The following is a 26,492-nucleotide window of genomic DNA, read 5'->3' on the forward strand; positions in this document are numbered from 1 at the left end:
AAGGAAAATATATGTCTGGTTCTGAAACATTGACTTTCTCATAAATTATTTAAATGTAAATAGAAGGTCTGGTATTCAACAAAGTAAAATTAGATGTAATTAAACCATTAATAATAAGATTCACTGATTGAAAAGATTTTGTCTCTTTGAGATCCTTTTTCCAAAAGCTCCATCATTTGAAATAATTTCTAAAGTCATGTTCAATTTCCTCTAAGCCTCTACTAAGATAGCTTTATATCCTTTGTCTTATATCCTCATCTTTCCTCAGCCAACCTTCCCAAAATGTTATGCCTGACAGCCATTATTAGTATCCCTGAATGATTACATAATTATTGGCATTATTAATTTCAGCAATATAAAATTCAGCAGAAGGAATTGAGAACTAATGGAATGTTCAGATCCCAGCATGTGAAGACCTGGAGTAAATATTCATTTGGATATTGGGGATTTAAGGTGTGCAACTTTCATTAATATTTGACAATATCTTTTCTCATTTTCCAGGTGTTAAAATTGGCAACCATAACACAGAGCCATCTAGCAGAACATCAAAAGCATCAGCAAATTTAATTTGTGCCAGGCCAGCGTCACTCTGTTCACCAGGTACACGAGCAGACTCTTTGTGTGACAAACAGTTGGAGGTTGAAACTTCCTTTGTGCTTGAACTCTGCATAAGAAGAATGTTGTGCATTAGCAGAGCTATTCCACAACATCCCTAATATGATGGGACCTAGGAAGAGCACTAGTTGTACCTATCTATATTCACTGCACCTTGGCTCAGGAATCAGAGTGAAGGCCAGAGGCATCCTTTTAATGATGCTTATTCAGTGCCTTAAATTTTAATAGCACCCTTCTTGTGAGAACCTCAAGGCTTCACTCATCTTCCAAGAATTCAAATAAGTGTGGCATGGGGTTGGTCTGAATGGACTTAGAGAATTTATAACTTTACGGGGAGTATTTACTAGGACATAGTTAAGTTGAGACCCAGGTCATGGACTGTTTTTTAAATTTCTATTTCCTTGTCATCTTAGCTCTACTGAGAGCAGAGTTGGCCTTATATGGAAGAAGAGTGATGTGACTTCATGGAAGCTATGGAAAAAAAATTTAATTCTCTGTATTACCATCTGTACTAGATATCTTCCATTTATCTTTTACGTTCATGCGCTACCTGCCCTGTGTTCCAGGAGAGTTACCAGCATGGATCATATAAACAAGGCCCCCTTGTCCTTTGGCTTTGGATTAACTTTGATTAATGGGCCTGGTAGGAGGCCAACAGGTGGGGGGAGAATAAGGGCTTTATTTGGGCTTTTCCCCTGCAGACACCATGGGGTGGCTGTGCCCTAGACTAAAGGTCACAGCTCCTATCAGGTTGCTCTCTCCACATAGCTCCTGCTCTCTCCAAATTTCATTTTCCATTCCTTCCCCTTGCCCTTTCAGACCTAGGGAGGTAACTGACTGTCTCACCCCCACCCCATGTTACTGACCCTACAATCCTGCTCTATACCTTATGGTTTTGCTATAGCATGCATACTACTTTGTAAACAGACCCTTTATTAAAATTCACTCAAATTATTTGTGTTCATCAGTGGTTTCCACCATCACTCTATCTGATACACTATCCTGTGATAGTTTCTGAAACTCTGTCATTAGAGATTTATTCCTTTGGCTCTCCCTGTACCATCAGAACAACACTATTAGGACCTTCAAATCCATTATCAATCACTTACATATCTGTATAAAACTGTTTCCTGATTTAACATTTGCCATGCCTGGAATAATTCAAGAAAAGGCTATAAAATAATTTATCAATAAATTGTTGACAGGAGATATATGTTACTAACTTTTACATTCCGTGTTAAAGACAATGTATTATAGTGTTTAAAAGTTATATTGTCTAAATTTTAATCATGGTTATGTTGCTTAATAATTGTGTAACTGAATACTTTTCTTACCATCTTGATTCTTAGTTTCACCATCTGGAAAATAAGAGTAATAACAATACCTACCTCATGGGGTTCTTATAATGATTAAATGACTTAGTCATCCAAAGTACCTAATGTAGCACATAGTAACTTCCAAAAATACTTGCTATTATTAACACATAGTATATTTATTAATATATTAATCCACTAATTCAATAAATATTGAATGCCAATGATATGTCAGACACAACCACAAATGGTCCTACCTATATGTAACTTAAGGTCTAGATCTAGAGGCAAAAATACAGGGACATATAAATGTAATCATAAATCATGGGCATAAGTAAATGGAAAAAAAATAAGTAAATGGAAAGCTTGATAAATACTATGTAGGAGAAGTGCTTGGCATCATATGATGAAATTTTAGAGACATTCTTCTTTGAAGGAAGAGTAGGAGAGACTTAGACAAAGAGGATAGAAAGATCCAAACACAGGAAAAACAAGTGCAAAGACATGGGGTGTGGGGGGGAGAATAATGACTAAATAACTGGAAAAGCTCCACTGATTATAGAGAGAGAATCCAGGTAGACATGTAGTTAAGGGTTAAATAGTAGAGGGCTTTGCACACAATGCTAAAAAATTTGCATTTGTCTTAATAGAAACTGGAAGTCACTGAAGGATTTAAATGTGTATGTGGGGGTGGGGGGCGGGGCAAGCTCACTGTATTTTTTTTAAGAGTCATTTTAACTAACTGCATTGTGGGGATGAAAGATGGATGCAGACAGACCAATTATGCAGGCAGACCAATTGGGAGGATATTGCAATAGTTCAGGGAAGAAATGATGATTGCTTGGACTAAAGTGGTGGCAGTGAAGATTGAAAATAGTGGGTGAATTTTAAAAGGTAAAATTAGCAGGACTTGATGATGGAATATATATATATATATATATATATATATATATTGAACATTTCAAGGATGACACCAAGTTTCCTGATTTGTGGAACTAGATAGACAGTTGTACCATTCACTGTTGAGGGCACACTGAAAAAGAACCAAATTGGCAGTAGAGAGATAATATATTCTATTTTAAGTATGTTCTATGTGAATTAATTTTGATACATTCAAGAATATATGTCATATTTTTAAAAGTTGAATGGCCTTGGGTACGTCCCATTGACCCATATTTTATAAGGAGATAAATAAGATGATCCTTATGGGTTTCTTCCAACTCTTAGGTTCTGAATTCTCATCCTGATTTCATCACCAATCAACTATATTGTCTTTGGCAAGACATTCACCTTTCTTGAAACCTAGCTTTCTCAACTGCAAAATGAGGAGGTTGAATAATGTGATCTACAAAAATAAGGTACTTAAATCCTCTAAAGTGCTTTGATTTTATAAAAGTTAATAAGCAAGTCAAGAACAGGAGCCAATTTTCATAGTTTTATATTCTAATCAGATAATTCTACCACCTCCTATTCCCTAAATGAATGGCACACAGTTAACTGCTCCTTTAAATTAAGATCAGAGTAACAACTGGAAATGCCAACTAGATATATTAAAGTCAATTATTTGACTAATAAAAATCAAGTACATGGGTATTATAGATCAAACTTTTGAAGACTAAAGTTGCTGCCTTTTTGTTACCTCTCTTTAGCAACAACCAATCAATAACTAGCTAATTATTCCAAATTTTCATTTTACTTCTTTTATTTCAAATTGCTCACTTTGTTATTATTGGTATTAATGTACCTATAGTTTTATTTGATTACTCCAAAATGACTTGAGGAAACTAATAATAAAATATATCTCAGAGCAATATAGTTGCTAAAAGAAAGTAAATGCATGTATTAAATATGGAGGAAAGGGTAGCAAAAATCTCAACTAATCCCGTAAGTGAATATTATTACTGAGTGAGCCTGAAGTTTAAGTGAATTTCTTGGAAAACAAAACTGAGAGATACATGAGTATGTATATATAATATTCATAGTCTGAAATATGTCTGCACTCTAGGAGAAAATTTGCTCCTTTAGACTACATTCTAAAAGGAATTACAGAAAGGCCTCACTTAACGGCATTGACAGGTTCACAACTTTAAACAAAATGGTGTATAATGAAACCAATTTTACCATAGGCTAATTGATATAAACAAGAGTTACGTTCCTATAACACCTCATCAATGTTAAAAAGAAACGTTATTTGAGGACCTGGTATAATTACAATTATTCTTAGACTGGGAACATTAAAAAATAACAAGGTATATTTCTGTCCTTCTAGAAAATGAGTGCCAAGCACTAGGAAACAGTGAGGATGTGGGAAGTGACAGAAAGAGAATGACCATATTGGTGCTTACAGGTGACCTGTATTAGGTGTTTTATGTTATATTTTGGCTTCACTGATTTCCTATGAATTGGTCATTAAATATGAGAACATGGGGATTTGTAGAAAATAAATGTCCATAGCCTATGTTATAATATTTGCAATATTCGGTGTGTTGAGCATCAAGTTTAAGAATGTTGGTTCAGCCGAAACCGGTTTGGCTCAGTGGATAGAGCCTCGGCCTGTGGACTGAAAGGTCCCAGGTTCGATTCCAGTCAAGGGCATATACCTTGGTTGTGGGCACATTCCCAGTAGGGGGTGTGCAAGAGGCAGCTGATCGATGTTTCTCTCTCATCGATGTTTCTAACTCTCTATCCCTCTCTCTTCCTCTCTGTAAAAAATCAATAAAATATATATTAAAAAAAAAAAAGAATGTTGGTTCATACTGATTTATACTGATTACTGTGCTTAGTGCTAACTTCAGGCCCCTTTCATGTCTTGGGCTATGCTGCCTCAATGCCACACTAATGGATAGGCATAAGGGAGAGCCTTGCACTTTACTCTTAGGGTCCAACTTTCCTAATTGTACCCAACATCCAACTCATCCGAGTTATTATGACCTCCTAAGGTTGCTGCCACCATTTTGTATATGAATTTCATGGGTACCTATGGAATCCTCATTCTGTTCAAGTTTCCAGGATTCTCTCTTCTCCTCCTCTCACTCCTCCTCTCAGTGACCGTATGTGTTGATTTTCCCTCACATCTGTCAGGGTGGGGGGAGGGGGGAGGAGAACACAGAGATTATTTCTTCATTGTGTTCAGCCTTTTAAAAATGACAGGCTCTGCTCCACAACTTGCAAAAATTCTGGTCTCCTGAAATGAGGTGAGGGAAAGATGAATAACATAATTATCTCAAGAAATATTCTGTAGGCCACCTCCACTGACACTGCAGAATCCGGAGTCAGGATAACTGCCCCCCATGGCCACTGCAGCTGCACAGGGAGTGGGTCTGTGAAGTAAGCTGTCACTGTGCTTAGAGCTCCACTCACCAATGTCTTCACCCTCAGCAGTCCTTCCGCTAGAATGAACATGGATAAAAGGGAGCTGGTACAGGCCCTGGTCAGGCAGCTCAGTTGGTTAGAACATCTTCCTGATATGCCAAGGCTGCAGATTCCATCTCTAGTCAGGGCACATACAAGAAGCAGCCAATGGAAATCAGGAGCTTCACAGACAAAAAAAGGGATAAGGGAGTTTATTACCACCAAACCAGCAATGCAAAAAATGCTAAAGGGACTGTTATGAAGAAGAAATAAAAATGGAGGAAGGAACACAGGCATGAAGAGTAAAAATGATAACAAACAAGTACCTATCAATAATAACCTTAAATGTAAATGGATTAAATGCTCCAATCAAAATACATAGGGTAGCCAAATGGATAAGAAAACATGACCCATATATATGCTGTCTACAAGAGACCCACCTTAGAACAAGGGACTCACATAGACTGAAAGTAAAGGGATGAAAAAAAATTATTCAAGCAAATGGAAATGGAAAAAAAAAAGCTGGGGAAGCAATACTTATATCTGACAAAATAGACCTCAAACTGAAGGCCATAACAAGAGATAAGGAATGCCCCTTCATAATACTAAAGGGATCAACACAACAAGAGGATATAACTCTGGTAAACATATATGCACCCAACACAGGAGCACCCAAATACATAAAAAATCTTCTGGAAGATATCAAAGAGAGATTGACAGCAACACAACCATAGTAGGGGACTTTAATACCCCATTGACATAACTGGATAAATCCTCAAGACAAAAAAATCAGCAAAGAAAAAGCAATCCTAAATGACTCATTATATCAGATAGAACTCATTGACATCTTCAGAACATTTCACCCCAAAGCTACAGAATATACATTCTTCTCAAGTGCACATGGGACATTCTCAAAGATAGACATTCACATATTAGGACACAGGCTAAGTCTCAAAAAGATTAAAATCATATCAAGCATCTTCTCAGATCACAATGGCATGAAATTAGAAATCAACTACAATAAAAACAACCACACACAATCAAACATATGGAGGCTAAATAGCATGCTATTAAACAACGAATGTGTTACCAAAGAGATTAAAGAAGAAATAAAAAACATCCTGGAAATGAATGACAATGAAAACACAACCATCCAAAAATCTATGGGACACAGTGAAAGCAGTCCTGAGAGGAAAGTTCATAGCTCTACAGGCCTACCTCAAAAAACAAGAAAAAATTGTAGTAAATTATCTACCCCTACAACTTAAAGAATTAGAGAGCAACAAGAAAAGTCCAGAGTGAGCAGAAGGAAGGACATAATAAAGTTCAGAGCAGAAAAAAATGACATAGAGAAAAAATACAAAAAAATAAATAAAACCAAGAGCTGAAAGGATAAACAAGATTGATGAACCTCTTGCCAGACTCAACAAAAAACAGAGAGGACCCAAATAAACAAAATCAGAAAAGCAAGAGGTGAAGTAACCACTGTCCCCACAGAGATACAAAGGATCATAAAAAAAAATTCTCTGAACAACTTTACTCCAATAAACTGGACAACCTTGACCAAATGGACATATTCCTAGAAAAATACAATCTTCCAATATTTAATCAACAAGAATCAGAAACCTGAATAGACCCATAACTATTGATGAAATCAAGGCAGTAATAAAAACAAAAATCCCAGCTAACAATAGCCCTGGTCTGGATGGCTTCACAGGGGAGTTTTACCAAACATTGAAAGAAGAACTAATACCTATTTTCCCCAAACTATTCCAAAAAATCCACAAAGAAGGGACACTTCCAAGCTCTTTCTATGAGGCCAGCATTACCCTAATCCCAAAACCAGATAAAGACACTACGAAGAAAGATAATTACAGACCAATATCCCCCATGAACATAGATGCTAAAATCCTCAACAAAATTCTAGCAAATCAGATCCAACAATACATTAGAAAGATCACACAACAGGACCAAGTGGGACTTATTCCAGGGACGTAAGACTAGTACAATATCTGTAAATCAATAAATGTGATACATCACATAAACAAACTGAAAGATAAGAACCACATGATTATATCAATAGATGCAGAAAAAGCATTCAGCAAAATTCAATACCATTTTTTGATAAAAGCTCTCAACAAAGTGGGAATAAGGGATCACACTTCAATATAATAAAAACCTTATATGACAAACCTACAGCCAGCATCATATTCGATGGACAAAAGCTAAAACCATTTCCCATAAGAACAGGAACAATACAGAGATGCCCACTTTCACCACTCCTGTTTGCTAGTACTAGACGTGCTAGCCATTGCAATCAGACAAGAAGAAGAAATAAAAGGCATCCAAATTGGAAAGGAAGAAGTAAAATTGTCACTATTCACAGATGACATGATACTGTACATAGAAAACCCTAAAGATTCCATCAGAAAACTATTAGACTTAAAATGAATTTGGCAATGTAGCAGGATATAAAATGAATACCCAGAAATCTATGGCATTTTTATGCACCAATAATGAACTCTCAGAAAGGGAAACCAAACAAACAACCCATTTACCATTACAACCAAAAAATTTAGATACTTAGAGATAAACTTAACCAAGGAGGTAAATGACCTGAACTTGGAAAACTACAGGACATTGAAAAAATATATAAAGAAAGACATATGAAAGTGGAAGAATATATTGTGCTCATGGATTGGTAGAATCAACATAATTAAAATGTCCATACTACCCAAGGCAATGTACAGATTCAATGCAATCCTTATTAAAACATCAAAGGCATATTTCACAGAGCAAGAACAAATACTCCAAAAATTTATATGGAATCAATAAAGACCCTGAATAGCCACAGCAATCTTGAGAAAGAAAAAACAAAGTTGGAGGAATCACAATACCAGATTTCAAGCTACACTACAAAGTCACTCTTCTCAAAACAGCCTGGTACTGGCACAAGAACAGGCATATAGACTAATGGAATAGAACAGAGAACCCAGAAATTGACCCAAGCCATTACGCTTAATTAATATTTGACAAAAGAGGAAAGAGCATACAATGGAGTCAAGACAGTCTCTTCAATAAATGGTGTTAGGAAAATTAGACAGATATATGCAAAAAAATGAAATTAGACCACCAACTTACACCATTCACAAAAATAAACTCAAAATGGATAAAATACTTAAATGTAAGATGTGAAACCATAGAAATCCTAAAAGAAACCATTGGCAGCAAAATCTCAGACATCTCTCATAGCACTATCTTAATGATATATCTCCTAGGACAATGGAAATTAAGGAGAAAATAAACAGATGGGGCTACATCAAAATAGAGAGCTTCTTCAGAGCAAAAGAAACCATCAATAAAATAACAAGAGTGCCCACCCCATGGAAGAACATATTTGCCAATGATACATCCAATAAGGGGTTAACCTCTAAAATCTATAGGGAACTCATACAGCTTAACAAAAGGAAGATAAACAATCCAATTAAAAAATGGGCAAAGGACCTAAATAGACACTTCTCCAAAATGGACATACAGAAGGCCAAAAGGCATATGAAAAAGTGCTCAAATTCACTGATCATCTGAGAGATGCAAATCTAAATGACAATGATGTACCACCTCACACCTGTCAGGATGGCTATCATCAATAAATCAACAAATGATAAGTGCTTGCAAGGATGCGGAGAAAAAGGAACCCTCGTGTACTGCTGGTGGGAATGCAGACTGGTGCAGCCACTGTGGAAAACAGTATGGTGTTTCCTCAAAAAATTAAAAATGGAACTCCCATTTGACCCAGTGATCCCACTTCTAGGAATATATCCCAAGAATTCAGAAACAGCAATCAGAAAGGATATATGCACCTCTATGTTCATAGCAGCACAATTTATAATAGCTAAGATTTGGAAACAGCCTAAGTGACTATCAGCAGATGAGTGAATTACATTTACACAATGGAATACTATGCAGCTATAACAAAGAAGGAACTCTTACCATTTGCAACAGCATGGATGGATCTAGAGAGCATTATGCTAAGTGAAATAAGCCAGTCAGAGAAAGATAAGTATCACATGATCTCACTCATATGTGGAATATAATGAACAACATAAACTGATAAACAAAAATAGACTCAGAGAGAGAGAAGCATCGAACAGACTGTCAAACCACAGAGGGAAGGCAGGAGAGGGTGGAAGGGGGGAAGAGATCAACCAATGAACTTATATGCGTATGTGCATAACCCATAGACACAGACAATAGGGTGGTGAAGGCTTGGGGCAGAGGGGTGTGTGAGAGGGCTATGCAGGGGGGGACATTCACTGAGTGGCCATATTATTATGATCTCTGAACGCATAATAATCTGGCCACTCAGTATATATATATATTAGAGGCCTGGTGCATGAATTCGTGCATTGGTGGGGTCCGGCCAGCCTGGTTAGGGGTAGGGAACATGGGCAGTTGGCCAGCCTGCCTGCTGGTTTAACTCCTGGTCAAGGGGACAATTTGCATATTAGCCTTTTATTATATAGGATATATACTGAGTGGCCAGATTATTATGCGTTCAGAGATCATAATAATATGGCCACTCAGTGTATGTAATACTTTCAACAATAAAGATTTATTTTTAAAAAAAGGAAAAAAGAAGTAACCAATGAATGCATAAACTAGTGGAACAACAAATCTCTCTCTCTCTCTCTCTCTCTCTCTCTCTCTCTCTCTCTCTCTCTCGATCAATTTAAAAAAAGTGAGCTGGTACAGAAAGGCAGGTGCTATCATGCTATGGCTGCAGCCATGAAGGCAGGCACAAGTCACAGAACAGGGGCATGAACTCTCTAATGAAGAGAGAAACCTGCTCTTTGTTGCCTTCAAGAATGTGGTGGGTGCCCCCCGTTCTTTCTGGTATCATCTCTAGCACTGCACAGAAAATAGAGAGAATGAGAAGCAACAGCAGATGGGCAGAGAATACTGCAAGAAGACACAGGCAGCACTGCAGGACAGCTGCAAGAATGCTCTGGAGCTGTGGGACAAATATCTTATTGCCAATGTTACGCAACCAGAATGTAAGGTGTTCTGCTTGAGAATGAAAGATTATTCTAGATCTCTTTTGGAGGTGTCATCTGGAGACAAGAACCAAACCACTAACCACCCTGTGGAAGTCTGGGCAGGCTTACCAGGAAGCATTGGAAGTTAGTAAGAAAGAAATATAGCTCACACACCCAATTCCACTTGGCCTGGCACTAAATGTCTCAGTCTTTTACTCTGAGATTCCAAACTCTCCTGAAAAGGATTATCCTGGCAAAGGCAGCATTTGATGATGCAATTGTTGAACTGGATACACGGAATGAAGAGTCCTACAAAGGCAGCACCCTGATCATGCAGTGACTTAAGGACCATCTCACTCTGTGGACCTGGAAAAACCAGAGAGATATGCTGGGGAGGGAGAGAACTAATGTCTATCATGCTTCGTGATCTGTTCAGTGTCACTCCATACCCTGCACATATATACCTTTGTGCAATTAAAAAAGAAAAAAAAAGAAAAAAAGAAATGTCCTATAACACTATTATATTAAAAAGTAAAATAAAATCCAGGTATAGCTGAAAAAATTGATTATACACAACTGTATATGTATATATATGTATGTGGTTTTGGTAGTAAAACAGAAATGGCTTGAAGCACAGTTTTGCCACTTAGTAGGTTTGTGACTTTGGATCAGTTATCTTCCCTTTCTGTACCTCTTTCTGCTTTTCCAAAATGGAGATATATAGTGTTTAACTAATAAGACAATTTTGAGGATTAAATGAGATCATAAATGTGCTGAGCATAAGGTCCAACATATACTACTGTCTAATCATTACAACATTCCCAACAATTTTCTCATGTACTAAAGTACATGAGAAGTAAAGCTTATACAGAAGTTAACTCAAAATAGTTCAAAAACATAAATGTAAGAGCTAAAACTATAAAGCTCTTGGTAAAGAAACTTAGGGAAAAGGTTTCATAACATTGGATTTAGTGATTATTTCTTGGATATTACATCAAAAGCACAAGCAACAAAAGAAAAAGTAGATAAATTGCACTTTATAAAAATTAAATAGTTTGGCACATCAAAGGACACTATCAACAGAATGAAAAGGCAACCTGTAGAATCGCAGAAAATATTTGCAAATCATAGATCTGATAATAAAATAATATTCATAATATATAAAAAATCCTTATACCCAACAACAAAATAACAGTATGATTTAAAAATGGACAAAGAACTTGAATTGACATTTCAACAAAGAAAATATGGAAATGGTCAGTAAGCACATGAAAACATGCACAACATTATTAATCATTAGGGAAATGCAAATCAAAACCTCAATGAGATGCTACTTTACACTCATTAGGGTAGCTGCTACTAAAACAAAAACAACAAAGAAAGAAAATAACCACTCCTGGTGAGGGTTAGAGCCCTTGTGCATTGCTGATGGAAATGTAAAATGGTACAACTTCTGTCAAAAATGGCATAGTGGTTCCTCAAAAAAGTAAACATAGAATTACCATAGGACATTATTGTGCTAAGTGAAATAAGCCAGTCAGAGAAAGACAAATACCATATGAACTCACTTACATGTGGAATCTAGTGAACAAAATAAACTAACAACCAAATTAGGTCCAGAGGCATAGATACATGGAACAGACTGACAACTGTCAGTGTCAGAGGGAGGGGCCAAGGGGGACTGGATGAAAGAAGGTGAAGGAATTAGCCAAAGAACATATATGCACAGTCCATGGACACAGATAACAGTGTGGTGAAGGAACAGGAACTGGGTGGATGTAGGAAAAGCTGGGGGACAGGGGGAGGAGTAAAGGACATCTTACCTAATAACAGACAAACATGTAAATTGACTGTACCTCCACTACGCCACCAGCCAATCAGGAGTGATATGCAAATTAACCCAACAAAGATGGCAGTTAATTTGCATACACAGACGCCTAGTGACCAGACGCCTAGTGCCGGGGGTGTTCTGCCCCATCCCCGGTCTCTCAGGGCCTCTGGGCAGCGTGGGAAGGCAGGACTGGAGCAGAAAGAGGCAGTTCAGGGGCCTGAGTGGAAAGGGGCTGGGCTGGAGTGGAAAGGCGGTGCCGGCAGCCAGAGAAAGGAAAGCCCATTCTAGCATGAATCCAATAAAAATAAAGTTAAAAAATAAAAAATAATAAACAATAAAAAATCAAAAAGAATTACCATAGGATCCAGCAATTCTACTTCTGGGTATATGGTCCAAAAGAATTGGAGCCTGGCCGGTGTTGCTCAGTGGTTGAGTGTCAACCCATGAACCAGGCGGTCATGTTTCAACTCCTGGTCAGGGCACATGCCCAGGTTTCGGGCTTGATTCCCTACAGGAGTCAGCTGATCAATGATTCTCTCTCATCTTTAATGTTTCTATTTCTCTTTCTCTCTTGCCCTTCCTCTCTCTGAAATAAATAAAAATGTATTTAAAGAAAAAAGAATTGGAAGCACACACTCAAATAGGTATTTGTACACCCATATACATAGAAGCATTATTCACAATAGCCAAAAGGTGGAAGCAACCCAAGAACCCTTCAACAGATGCCTGGAGAGAGAAAGTATACTAGTAGTACATACATACACTGGGGTATTATACAGCTTAACAAAGGAAGGAAATTCTGATACATGGATGAACTCTAAAGACATTAGGCTAAATAAAATAAACCAGGCACAAAAATACAAATACTGTATGATTCCACTGATATGAGGACATAGAATAGTCATATTTATAGAGACAGAATGTAAAGGTGGTTGCCAGGGTCTGGGTATGGGAGCATGGGGAGTTATCGTATGCTCTACATACACAGAGTTTCAGTTGGGAAAGATGAAAATGTTCTCAAGATGGAGGGTGGTGATGGTTGCACAACAATATGAAAGTTCTTAATGCCACAGTGCTGTACATATAAAAATTGTTAAAATGGCAAATTGTACATTATATATATTTAACCACAATAAAACATAAAAGTGCCTACTAACACAAGAATCATAGGCAGAAATACCTCCTTTCTTACTAAGAACAGCATATTCTAAATGACAACTCAAGACTCTTTAGCTATCACTGCAAAATAACCTGCACAAAATAATCGCAATACATGTTAAAAACTCAAGTATGTATTCCTGCAAGTCAGCGATTTTCAACCAGTGTGCCACAAGAATTTTTTAAACATGCAATACCTGACTATTTAGTCAGGGAAACTGACCTCTTTTGCCTAGATTGTCAAATACAAAAATGACAACAGTCAACACAACAATAGCTGTGTGGTGTGAATGAATCAAAATTATACCTATTTTTGTGTGTGTTTCAGATTAGCAAAAAAATATGGTTTTTGGTGTGCCGCAGAATTTTAGTGATTAGTTTATATGTGCCATGAGATGAAAAAGGTTGAAAATCGCTGCTGTAGGTTAAGGATAGGTTTATGATCAGTTAGGAAATTCCCATTTCATTTACTAATTTCTCTGTCCCTAATTTTAGCCTTTCACTCTGAGGAGCTACACATTTTCCCCCTGGAGCAGTGGTCTGCAAACTCATTAGTCAACAGAGCCAAATATCAACAGTACAACGATTGAAATTTATTTTGAGAGCCGAAAACCAACTTCTGCGCACTGGCCACGAAGCTTCAATCGCACTGTATGTGCGCGCCCGCATGTGGTATTTTGTGGAAGAGCCACACTCAAGGGGCCAAAGAGCCGCGTGTGGCTTGCGAGCCGCAGTTTGCCGACCACTGCCCTGGAGTATTTTGGATTTTAACTGCTCTTTCCAGTTAATGTCATAGATCATCTAGAAAACCTGGGAATTACCTAATTCTGAACCTTATTTTTAACACATATACATTTAAAATTAACCCTTGGTGACATTGTTAAGTAGGAGAGGTTTCCCTCTAATCTTCTTTTTTTTTTTCATCCTTCCCCACACCTCCACAAACCTAACTTAAAACACTTGACCCAGGTTATGGGGTTCACTTTTTTCCCCCATCAATAAAGATTTATCTTCTGCCCCATTTTGGAAAGCAAAACGTATTCAAGGTAAAATAATGTTTGTAGTTGCTTTAAATAGTTCCCATATTTGATATGGTTTGCATTTTGACCTGAGCTTTTAGTGCTTCAGACTATATGAAAATTTTAAGCCACCGCAGCAATGTTAATAAACAAAATCATGAGGGGCGCCCAGCCAGCATGGCTCAGTGGTTGAGCATTGAACCATGAACCAGGAGGTCATGGTTCAATTCCTGGTCAGGGCACATGCTCAGGTTGTGGGCTTGATCCCCAGTGTGGGGCATCAAAGAGGCAGCCAATTGATGATTCTCTCTCACCATTGATGTTTCTCTCTCTCCCTCTCTCTGAAATCAATAAAAATATACATTTAAAAATCATGAGGGGTAAATTCTATATATATAAAAGGCTAATATGCAAAGTGTTCCCTTGGGAGTTCGACCTGGAGACCAGGAGTTCAATCACTCTCTATGACAAGCACTGACCACGAGGGGGCAGCATAGAACAAAGGAAGACCCTGGCTGGCAGCTGGCAGTTGGCAGCTGGAAGTCGGGGAAAGAAGGTCCCAGCTGCAGCCAGAAGGAAGGCCCTGGACAGCAGCCAGAAGGCCCCCATCGGCCCTGATCACCGACCAGGCCTAGGGACCCTACCCGTGAACTAATTTCGTGCACTGGACTTCTAGTGGAAGATAAATATTTCTTTGTGCAACTAAAATTATAAAAAGGCTGCTGTCTATTCTAACTAATGAATCTCACCTTATATAAAACACTGTTTATTTGTTTGTTGTTCCCTTATAAACACTGTGGAAAGACAAGACTAAAAAATTGACCTATATGCGATCTCTTGATACATTTATTCACTACACTCTAATATTCTGAGTACTTTTTAATGATTGCTTGAGAGCAACCCACCACACACACACACACACACACACACACACACACACACACCATACACAATCTTTTTAAATAAAAAAACACAGCAAAAGTGTAAATGTGCTTTTTCTTGAGTGAAGGGCAATGGCATTTCTAGGTGACACCACAGGAGACTCATTTCTCAATTTGAATAGGGGACCGGCCAGGCTGAAAGGAGTTGGCCTTGACCTGCAGGCACGGCACAGAGTCCGCAAAGGCACTGAGAGCTTTAGCATCGTGTTGTGCTCACATTTTTTTTTAAAATTTACTTTCAGCTGTGCAGTGCTCTCTAATGCTTCTCCTGTGGCCGTGCTGTTTTTAAATTTGGCATGTTTTATTAAAAAATGAACACAGCAGCAATTGAACTCCAGAGAAGAAAACACCCCAACTTAGTGGTCTTTAACCAAACAAGCGATTTTGTGTTGCTTTAGGAATAACAGAAGTATAAGTTGCATTTCAGTAAAACACTAAAGGAATAATATTCATTAAGGAACAGTTATTTCATGCTTGCTATATCATGATTCAACTCTTCAAAAAGGGACATTTCTATGCATGGAACATCAGTAAATGAGCAGTTGAGTAGCATTCCTATATTGTTGCAAAGAGAAATGTGGCTAATTTCATTTTTTCACATTCTTTTACCTCTTTTCCTTTTAAATAATTTTTAAGTTTTCAATCACAGTAGTGTATAATATATTAATTTCAACTGTATAACCCAGTGATTAGACATTTATATGACTAAGGAGTGATCACCCCGATAAATCTAGTAGTCATTTGGCACCAAACAAAATAGAAACAGACTCAGATACAGAGAACAGAGTGATGGATGCCAGATGGGAGGGGGGCTGGAGGATGAGTGACAAAGGTGAATGGATTAAGAAGTGCAAATTGGTAGTTATAGAATATTCAAGGGGATGTAAAGTACAACATAGGGAATCTACACCAATAAAAGAGAAAAATGCTAATTGATTGTACCTTCGTTATGCCCACAGCCAATCAGAGCGAGTAGGCAAATTAACCCAACAAAGATGGTGGTTAATTTGCATACGCAGCTGCTGATTGGCCTGGGTCCCAGGAACATCCTCTGGACCCAGGCTGCTCCTAGCCTGTAGGCCCATAGGCCCTGAGCGGCAGGGGTCCCAGAACGCCCCCTGGCCACTCAGAGCCTATGAGTGCAGGCGCCAAGCAGCTGGGGGTGGGGTGGGAACATTTTCGCCCTGCCTGCAGCCACTTGGCAATGCTCTAGCACCAAGCAGCGGTTTGGGTCCATGCCCCCAGCCTGGGGTCTTGGGCTGGCAGTGGCGCGGCAATCGGGCCCCTGCCCCCAGCCTGGGGTCTCAGCCACTGAGTCACACCAGCCAGGCAGATATGGAGGAATCTTAAATGTTTCTTTTTTTATATATATTTTATTGATGTTTTACAGAGAGGAAGGGAAAGGGATAAAGAGCTAGAAACATCTATGAGAGAGAAATATCGATCAGCTGCCTTCTGCACACTCCCCACTGGGTATATGCCCACAACCAAGGTACATGGCCTTGACTGGAATCGAACCTGGGACCCTTGAGTCTGCAGGCCATTGCTCCATACACTGAGCCAAACCAGTTAGGGCTGTCCAATATGTTAAAGAAAAAACCCTATCTAATAAAGAGGGAATATGCAGGGGAGGGCATTTGGGAGTGACCGGGCTGTCAGGGGAGGGCAGTTGGGGACAATCAGGCGGGCAGGAGAGCAGTTAGGCGTCGATCAGGCTGGCAGGGGAGTGGTTAGGGGTTGATCATGCTGGCAGGCAGAAGCGGTTAGGGGCAATAAGGCAGGCAGGCGAGCAGTTGGGAGCCAGCAGTCCAGGATTGTGAGAGGGATGTATGACTGCCTGTTTAGGCCTGGCAGTCAAACATCCTCCGAGGGGTCCCAGATTGGAGAGGGTGCAGGTTGGCCTGAGGGACACACACCCCCGTGCATGAATTTTGTGCACCGGGCCTCTAGTCCTATCTAATAATAGAGTAGTATGCAAATAACCATCACTCCACTATGCCCACGATTGGCAGCAGGAGGCTGGGGGGCGGGACTCGGGGTGGCTTATCCAGCCATTGAGAGGCGCAGGTGGGGGACTCACGAGTCCCACCCCCTGCACCTCTCAATGGCCAGATCAGTCGCCGCTGAGGAGAGATCCCTCAGTGTTCGCGGGTCGGAGCGGTGGCGGCGGTGGTGGCGCCCCGGGACCCACGAACGCTGTCTGGGCTGCGCCGCCGCTGCCACCGCAGCACCCACCGCCCCCGCTGCCCCCGGAGAGACCCCACCTCTGCTGCTGCTGCTGCAGCCGTCGCCACTGCCACCGCTGCCTCCGCCGCCCACGGAGAGACCCCGCCCCGCCACCACCGCCGCCCCTGGAGAGACTCCTCAGTGTTCGCGGGTCAGAGCAGTGGCAGGGGTGGTGGTGCCCCTGGACCCGTGAACTCTGAGGGGTTTCTCCAGCGGTGGCAGCAGTGGCGGCGGGGAGCAGCGGCTGCAGCAGCTGCAGCGGTGGTCGCGCCGCCTGGACCCGCCTCCATGCACCTGCACTGGGGGAGGGCCTGGTCAGCAGCCACTGAGGCTGCTTCAAGGTCCAAAGTGGGAGGCAAGGCCAGACCCCAGCGGCCACAGCTGCTGCGGGGCCAGGGAGCCAGGCAGGGCTGGACAGGCAACCTCAGGGTGGGCCTGGGGGTGGGTCCAGCAGTGCAGCTTGACAGCAGACAGCAGGGCCTGCTTGGCCTTAGCTGCCTGTGACCCACAACAGGCGAGTGGGCCTGCAGGCAGCACCCAACAGGGCCTGCTTGGCTGTTGCCGCGGCGACCCCGGAGCAGACAAGCAGAGCTGCAGGCTGCACCCAGCAGGGCTTGCTTGCCCATCGCTATGGTGTGGAGCAGGCAAGCCCTGCAGAGAGCAGAGAACCACAGGGAGCGGGCCTAAGCCATCAGCAGGACATGCCCTGAGGGCTCTCGGATTGGAGAGAGTACAGGTTGGGCTGAGGGACCCCCCTCACCCGTGCATGAATTTCATGCACCGGGCCTCTAGTCCTATATAATACAACCCTAATATGCAAATTGACCAAACGGCAGAATGAATGGTGGCTATGATGCGCAATGACCACTAGGGGGCAGATGCTCAATGCTGGAGCTTCCCCTTGGTGGTCAGTGTGCTCCCACAGAGGGAGCACCACTCAGCCAGAAGCCGGGCTAACAGTTGGCGAGTACAGCGGCAGTGGCATGAGCCTCTCCCTTCACAGCAGCGCTAAGGACTCCTAAGCTGGCAGGCAGACATCCCCCGAGGAGGAGTCCCGGACTGCGAGAGGATGCAGGCCAGGCTGAGGGACGCCCCCCACCCCCCACCCAGTGCATGAATGTCATGCACCAGGCCTCTAGTAGTCAATAATATTTTAATTATTATATATGGTGTCAGGTGGGTACTAGAATTATCTGGGGGATCACTTTGTAGATTATAAAAATGTCTAACAACTATGCTGTACACATGAAACTAATATAAAATAATGTTAAATGTCAACAGTAATTAAAATTAAATAGAAAATAAATTTATCTTGATTAAACTAAAAAAAAAAACAACCCACCAATACACCTTACCTGGTTTGGCTCAGTGGATAGAGCGTTGACCCACAGACATGAAGAGTCCCAGGTTAGATTCCAGTCAAGGGCATGTACCTCAGCTTCATATCATATCATGCCAGTCAGAATAACTATTATCAAAGAATCAACAAATAACATGGAGAGGGTGTGGAGAAAAGTGAACCCTTGTGCACTATTGGTGGGACTTCAAATTGGTGTAGACACTATGGAAAGTAGTATAGAGATTCCTCAAAAAATTAAAAATAGAACTACCATATGACCCAGTAATTCCACTTCTGGATATTTATCCAAAGAAAAGAAAAACATCAATTTTAAAAGATATATGCACCTTATGTTCATTGCAGCATTATTTACAATATCAAAGATATGGAAGCAACCTAGATGCCTATCAATAGATGAATGGATAAAGAGATAGTATCTATACCTATAGCTATATCTATTTATTTATATGTCTATATCTATATATACAATGGAATATTACACAGAAATAATATTGAAATCTTGCCATTTCTGACAACATAGGTGGACCTACAGGGTATTGTGTTAAGTAAAATAAGTGAGATGGAGAAAGACAAATACTCTATGGTTTCACTTATATGTGGAATCTAAGAAAGCAAAGCAAATAAAGTAAAATAGAAACAGACACATAGATGTAGAGAATAAGCGGATGGTTGCCAAAAGGAATATGGGTGAGGGAATCAAAAGAAAGAGAGGAAAAATTCGAACTGAGGCTTTTCCCAAAAGGAGAAGGTATAATTCCAACCTAAAAGATATGGGCCACCAGGACAAAGAGAAAAGAGATGGCATATGTAACATGCAAAAGCAGTAATATTCAAATGGGTTATTCTTATATTTTTCTACTAACAGTCACATGAGAGTATATTTTTGGGAAAGGAAAAGATAATCCTGGAAAATGCTATGTATCCTACACTAAAGGCATGAAGTGAATACTGTCATATTTTCCTTCCAAGTATATCTGTGAGACAGTTATTTTTTAAAATTTCTCTTTGTGGGTTAGGTCTTCCTTAGGGCCAAGGGGATTCACTATTTACATTAAAAACAAACAAACTATGAATTGTACATTGCAAATCAATATCTAAAAACCAATTCGTTACTTCCAAAATTAATTTTTTAAAACATGGTCATTTACTTATAGATTGCAACCTAATAGCCCTGGACCAGAGATCAGGCAAGCTCTACCCTCGTCATTTTGAAGAGAACATATGGTGTTTCGGAGCCATACCTCCTAGTGATCACTGCAGAGGACTTCAGTGAGTATCATAAATTTGAGATTCAGTCTAAGAATTCTTCTTTTTTTTAACTGCTCCAGTTAATAAAAGGGAAATTTTATTGAGGTTCCAGGGCTACCCTGCAGCCCAGGAGGTGATGGAGGTTCTTCACTTCTTGGGGCACAGGTTGCTGGTATGGCCACACTTGTTGACAGCATGGGGGTGCAGGCAAATGGCCCAACACTTGGAGCAGATCATCTTGTCGAAGTTATACTTCTGGATGAGCTGGTGGAGGGAGGGCTCCAAGATGCCACCCTGCAGAGGAAGTACCAAGTGCAGGGCTGACGCTTTATAGATGTTGTATTCTGCCAGAGTGCTGCCATCCTCCAGCTGTTTGCCCACAAAAACCAGACACTGCTGGTCAGGCGGAATGCCCTCCTGGACTTGGATATTAGCATTGACGTATTTGGTGGTGTTGCTGGGCTCAACCTCGAGGGTGATGGTCTTGCCAGTCAGGAACTCACAGAGATCTGTGTCTATGGGAGGCTGCTGAGCCTCCTTGTTGAAGAAAAAGGGGTCCCAGTCTGAGAATTCTTGAGAGAAGATTTAACATCTCTCGTTATTTCCTATCATGTTTTCTTTGCTTCAGACCCCAACCATGACCTGTATAATAATCAGTTCATAATGAGTGAACATTTGCCATAACCTACATGCTTCTTGCTTCTCCTGTACTTCTAAGGACTAAGGGGCATAGAAAGCATGTGTTGCGATTTCATACTGAAAATATAGAAAAGCAGATTCCCAAATCAGCTAGAGCAAATTCAAGCAGTGTATTCAGAAGTAATTGTCTGAAAAACAAATATTAGCTAATGGGGGGGGGCAAGATTTTCAACATATACAATGAAGCCATATTATGACTCTTTCTTGTTCATGCTAAAAAGTCATTTTAAACATTGTAAATATACAAACTTACAGGATATATGACTTTAATAAGAAACATATGGTGCCTCAATTAACAAATCTTATACTGGATTGAGTACAGAGTTCCTTTACATGAATGTTGCTAACTAAAAAAAAAAAAAAATGTTCACAGAAAAAAATACTCAATAAGATTTCAGGATATATCATTGACTTTTTTGGTCACATTTCAGCATCTCTGAAATAAAAATGTCCTTTGAAAGTTGATGTTATGGCAGAGTTTAATAGGTAGAATCTTTTTTTTTTTCTTTCTTGGTGTAAAAATATAATGCATCTTACATGGCATTCTCGATTTGGTAAAATATGGTATTACCTTGCTATTGTTACTGAATCAATTTATGTATGCTTTATTTTCTACCCTAACCATGACCTCAACCACTAGTCACATAAAAACAAGCCAATCTCCTTTTCTTGATCTCTTGAGCCATTTTCAGGCCAGCTTAGGAGCCCCCTGCTCTCTCTCAAATGCTTCATATTTAATAAACTTGTTCATATCTTCTTGGTGTGTGTGTGGTTTCATCTGTTGATATCTAAACTGCTTCTGCAGAGTAGCCTCAGCAATGTCAATCAGTCTGTGTGAATGGCTTTCCTTTTCACTGTACAGTGTACAGTTGGTGCTGCTGAGCACATAGGCCCAGGCAAGTTCCATCTATCCTATCTAATAAAAGAGTAATATGCAAATTCACCATCACTCCAAGACACAACATGGCTGCCCCCATGTGGTCAAAGATGGCTGCCCCCATGTGGACACAAGATGGCTGCCACAAGATGGCCTGCAGGGGAGGGTAGTTGTGGCCAGTTAGGGGTGACCAGGCCTGCAGAGGAGGACAGTTGTGGGGGACCAAGTCAGCAGGGGAGGGCAGTTGGGGACAACCAGGCCTGCAGGGGAGGGCAGTTGGCGGGGGGGAATCCAGGCCTGCAAGGGAGGGCAGTTAGGGGTGACCAGGCCAGCAGTGGAGGACAGTTAGGGGTGACCAGGCCAGCAGGGGAGGGCATTTGGGGATGACCAGGCCTGCAGGGGAAGACAGTTAGGGGTGACCAGACTGGCAGGGGAGGGCAGTTAGGGGTGACCAGGCCGGCAGGGGAGGGCAGTTAGGGGTAATCAGGCTGGCAGGGGAGCAGTTAGGTGTCAATCGGGCTGTCAGGAGAGTGGTTAGGGGTTGATAAGGCTGGCAGGCAGAAGCAGTTAGGGGCAATCAGGCAGAGGCAGGCAAGCGGTTGGGAGCCAGCAGTCCTGGATTGTGAGAGGGATGTCTGACCGCTCGTTTAGGCCCGATCCCACCAGGTTCGGACATCCCTCAAGGGGTCCCAGATTGGAGAGGGTGAAGGCTGGGCTGAGGGACAACCCACCCCCACATGGACAAATTTTGTGCACCGGGCCTATAGTTTGTAATAACAGAAATACCACCATTTGTGTCTTTGAATAATATAAGTTTATTTCTGGAAAGAAGTCATCTATTTTTAACATTCCTTTTCCCTCCCTAGCACCTCTTTATAAATGAGGAACAAAAATCAAAGAAGACTTAAGTAATCCATGCAGGATCCCATATTATTTAGTAAAAGAACAAGAACTAGAACTCGAGTTTTCAAGTTCCCAGTCTGATGCTATTTTCTTTCTTCTTCTTCTTTTTTTTAAATCCTCACCCAAGGATATGGTTTTATTGATTTTAGAGAGAGAGGAAGGGAGAGAGGAAGGGGGAGGAGGAGAGGGAGGGAGAGGGGGAGGAAGAGAAACATCGATGTGAGAAATATTCTCAATTCATTGCCTCCTGGGGATCAAACCCACAACCTACATATGTGCCCTGACTGCCAGCTTTTGGTGTACAGGACAACTCACTAACCAACTGAGCCACACTGACCAGGGCCCAGCCTGATATTTTAACCACACTACTTTGCTTTTATGATCAGATCACTAACTCCAAGGAAACCTAGTTTTGAGCTCTTCCAGGTTTTGGCCTTCTCTTCATATATAAAAAGCTGTTTTGGAGATACATAAAGCTCATAGCCTTCTAGACAGCCATGTCCACTGACCCTAACTGTGCCCAGAACTTCAGATAATCTCCTGCATGTCCACTCAAACCTCCTAAAAGAATCTCTTGGTAATTATGAATCTCTGCATATAGTGTCTCAAACTGAATTTATTACATACTAGTGGCCCAGTGCACGAAATTTGTGCATGGGGGTGGGGGGGGGGTCCCTCAGCATGGCCTGCATCCTCTCCAATCTGGGACCCCTATGGGATTGGGCCTAAACCTGCAGTTGGACAAGCCCCTCGCAATGTGGGACTACTGGCTCCTAACTGCTTACCTGCCTGCCTTCTTGATCTCCCCTAACCATTCTGCCTGCCGGCCTGCTTGCCCCCAACTGCACCCCCCCCCGCCAGCCTGATCACCCCAACTGCCCTCCCCTCCTGGCCTGATCACCCATAAACGCTTCTGCCTCAGCCCCGCCACCATGGCTTTCTCCAGAAGGACATCTGGAAGGTCTCATGGTCTAATTAGCATATTACCCTTTTATTAATATAGGTAGGATATGACATACTGCCATAACTATAACATATCTACCAGTATTACTCTATGAGAATACATACTTCATCCAATAGGAAGACATCTAATACATTACATTGTATATGTTGTAAGTAGTAGGAAATACTGTATTCGTTGCAATAATATATACCCTGTGACTTCCCTTCCTGATCTGGGTATGGTTCCCCAGTTCTTTTGACATTTCCTGGCCCCTAATGTACTTTTTTTGTCATTCAGTGTAACTTTATTTACTGTTTATTGCACATGATTTGAGGACTTTAATTTCTAACCACCAAAGATTCAAAAGACTATTTTTTCCATGAAGTTTAACATTAACATTAGTGAATTCCTGTATCCATGTGTTTTTATTGTAAACATCTGAATTATTCACATTGTCATAGATCCTGAACTCATAAGCGTGGACCATGCACAGGCTGGCAGCAAGCCAGGAAGCCACTCTGCAAGCAAACAGATACTCTGCATAAGGAGAAAAGTCATAGCATAACATTTAATGTCCAACCTGAGTCACCTCAGAATGTTATATATATTGACTTCTTAATTCATATAGTATTGGGAACTCAACTGCTTGGTTGGTGGCAGGGTTGACCTGGTTTTGGGAGGATTATTCCTGAAATAATTAAGGAAAGGAGGGCTCAATCTTACTTCTTGGTTGCTTGCTCCTCCCCAGCACCTTCATTTCTTCTCGTCCTCAGCTTCTTGGGCATCTTCTCCTTCACCTTCACCTTCACCTCCTCCTTCTTCCTCCTTTGCATCCTCAAATTCTTCCTTGGCACCTTCTTCCTCTTCCTCTCCTTCCTCTTCCTCAGCCTCTTCCTTTTCCTTTTCCTCCTCTTCAGCTTCTCCTTCAGAAGGGGGTTCATCCTTAGCTTCCTCGGCTTTTGCAGCCTCAATGGTCTCCTCCACCTGATCTGCTCCTCCTGGACGTGACTGGTGTATTAAGAAGGGAAGGAGTGAGCGGACATCAAGTAGGAGCTATTCTGTAAACCACCTTAGGCAGATCACCAAAGACCTGGGAACTCTGGTAGTAGCTGCTGGCTATGCTTCCCATGCTGGTGAAACTGGGCCGGGTCTCCTCACCTTCCAAGAGTTTCCTATAAGCTGCAATGTCAACATCCAAAACTATCTTCACATTGAAGAGGTCCTGGTATTATTTTAAATATTCTGCCATTTCACTCTTTGTGGTTCTCAACTCATTTTCTAATTTGTTGATTGTATCCTGCATAGCACTAACGTCGGAGTTCTGCTTATCCTCCAACTCTTGCAGCTGCTTTCCGAGCGCTTTGTTCATGCCCCAGCTTGCTTCAATCTCCAGGGACTTGGCCTTGAGCAGTCGATGGCCCGCACCACTTAGGTGCTCTTGGCAGCACTCTCTGTCAGCTCTTGTACCATTCTTTGGCATTCTGCATGTTCTTGGCAGCCAGCTTCTCATACTGGATGCGGATGTCCTTGAGCATAGTGGAGAGGTCGGACTTGGAGAACACATCCATCTCCACGGAGATCTGAGCATACTGGACATGCACCTTCTTCAGAAAGGCAATTTTGTCCATCAGGCTTTCGATGCACTTTTCCAGCTCAGTGCTGGCAAGAGCCGCCTCATCTGCAGCTTTGCTCACCTCCATCAGCCAGCCCTCTGCATCCTCATGGTTCAGCACCTCTTCCTGGTAGCTCGCCTGTAGGTTGTTCCCAGCCACTTCAGAGCCCCGGTGCCTCCTAACTGCCCACTTCCCTCTCCTCTCCAGGGACAGGGCATGGTGGGGCAGGGCACAGGCATAGCATTTTCATTAAAATGTTCAACCCTGGCCTGTTCCACCAGTGTCCTCAGGTGGCCCGGGGGCAGACAGTGATCCTGGAGACACTGGCTACCCCCACCTACGGAGCCCACAGGCAAAGTCAGGCACTGACCACGCTACCTGCCCAGTCCCGATTGCACCCTGGACCCCGCGGGTGACATCAGGCACTATCCATTCTGCCTGACTGGCCCCGATAGCTCCCTGGATCCCACAGACAGCATCAGGCGCTTCCTGCTAGAACTGCCCAGTCCCGATCACCACCTGCACCCCGTGGGTGACATCAGGTGCTATCCATGCCGCCTGCCAGGTCCCGATCGTCCCCTGGACCCACAGACAGTGTCAGGCGGTGTCCATGCCACCAGCCAGGTCCTGATCCCCCCTGGACCCCCTGAGCAGCGTCAGGTGATGCCTGCTGAAGCTGCCCAGTCCCAATGGCCACCTAGATGCCACGGGTGACGTCAGGCGCTGTCCATGCCACCATGCTTGGTCCTGATGGCTTCCTGGTCCCGCAGGTGACGTCAGGCACTGTCCACTGGGCCTGCCCGGTCCCGATTACCACCTGGACCCCATGGACAGTGTCAGGTGCTGCCTGCCCAGCCTGCCCAGTCACTATCATGGCCTGGACCTTGTGGGTGACATCAGGCGCTGCCCACCAGGCCTGCCGGGTCCATGGCAGCCTGGACCGTTCGGGCTAAGTCAGGCAGCACCGGCTTGCCTCCCTTCTCCGCCCACCCCGCCTGCTTGCCTCCCTTCTCCCCGCCCTACCTGCTTGCTTCTCCGCAGCTTCACTCCCTTCTGCAGCTTGGCTTCTTTCTATGCTGTCTTGATATGCAAATTAACCGCCATCTTGGTTGGGTTAATTTGCATACACACCCTGATTGGTTGGTGGGCGTGGCTTGGGTGTAGTGGAGGTGCGGTCAATTTGCATATTACCCTTTTGTTAGGTAGGATTTGTACATATTACCTCTTTGCTCAAAGCATAAGCTTCATAAGGCACCAACAATGCTGGGCACATAGTAGTTGATCAAGTAATATTTATTTATTCATTAATGTATCTGTATTGCCAAGTAATCACCATAAATAGAATGTAAATAATGTGTC

At 42.0% G+C, this 26,492-nt stretch overlaps 1 protein-coding gene and 1 pseudogene across 1 annotated transcript; one reads left to right on the forward strand and one right to left on the reverse strand.

Annotated features, from left to right (window-relative positions):
* The first annotated feature begins 10,052 nt into the window (after nt 1-10,052).
* On the forward strand, nt 10,053-10,742 carry LOC103296780 (14-3-3 protein beta/alpha-like; annotated as a pseudogene).
* A 9,503-nt stretch (nt 10,743-20,245) lies between these two features.
* Nucleotides 20,246-26,406, reverse strand: LOC103296800 (ubiquitin-60S ribosomal protein L40-like). The gene is made up of 2 exons (XM_054719081.1): nt 26,356-26,406; nt 20,246-20,635 (listed from the first exon to the last, which is right to left on the reverse strand). Exons 1-2 carry the CDS (start codon nt 26,404-26,406, stop codon nt 20,246-20,248), a joined length of 441 nt encoding a protein of 146 aa, XP_054575056.1.
* Nucleotides 26,407-26,492: the final 86 nt, after the last annotated feature.

This window comes from Eptesicus fuscus, chromosome 1 (genome assembly GCF_027574615.1).
Source record: "Eptesicus fuscus isolate TK198812 chromosome 1, DD_ASM_mEF_20220401, whole genome shotgun sequence".
NCBI classification, from domain to species: domain Eukaryota; kingdom Metazoa; phylum Chordata; class Mammalia; order Chiroptera; family Vespertilionidae; genus Eptesicus; species Eptesicus fuscus.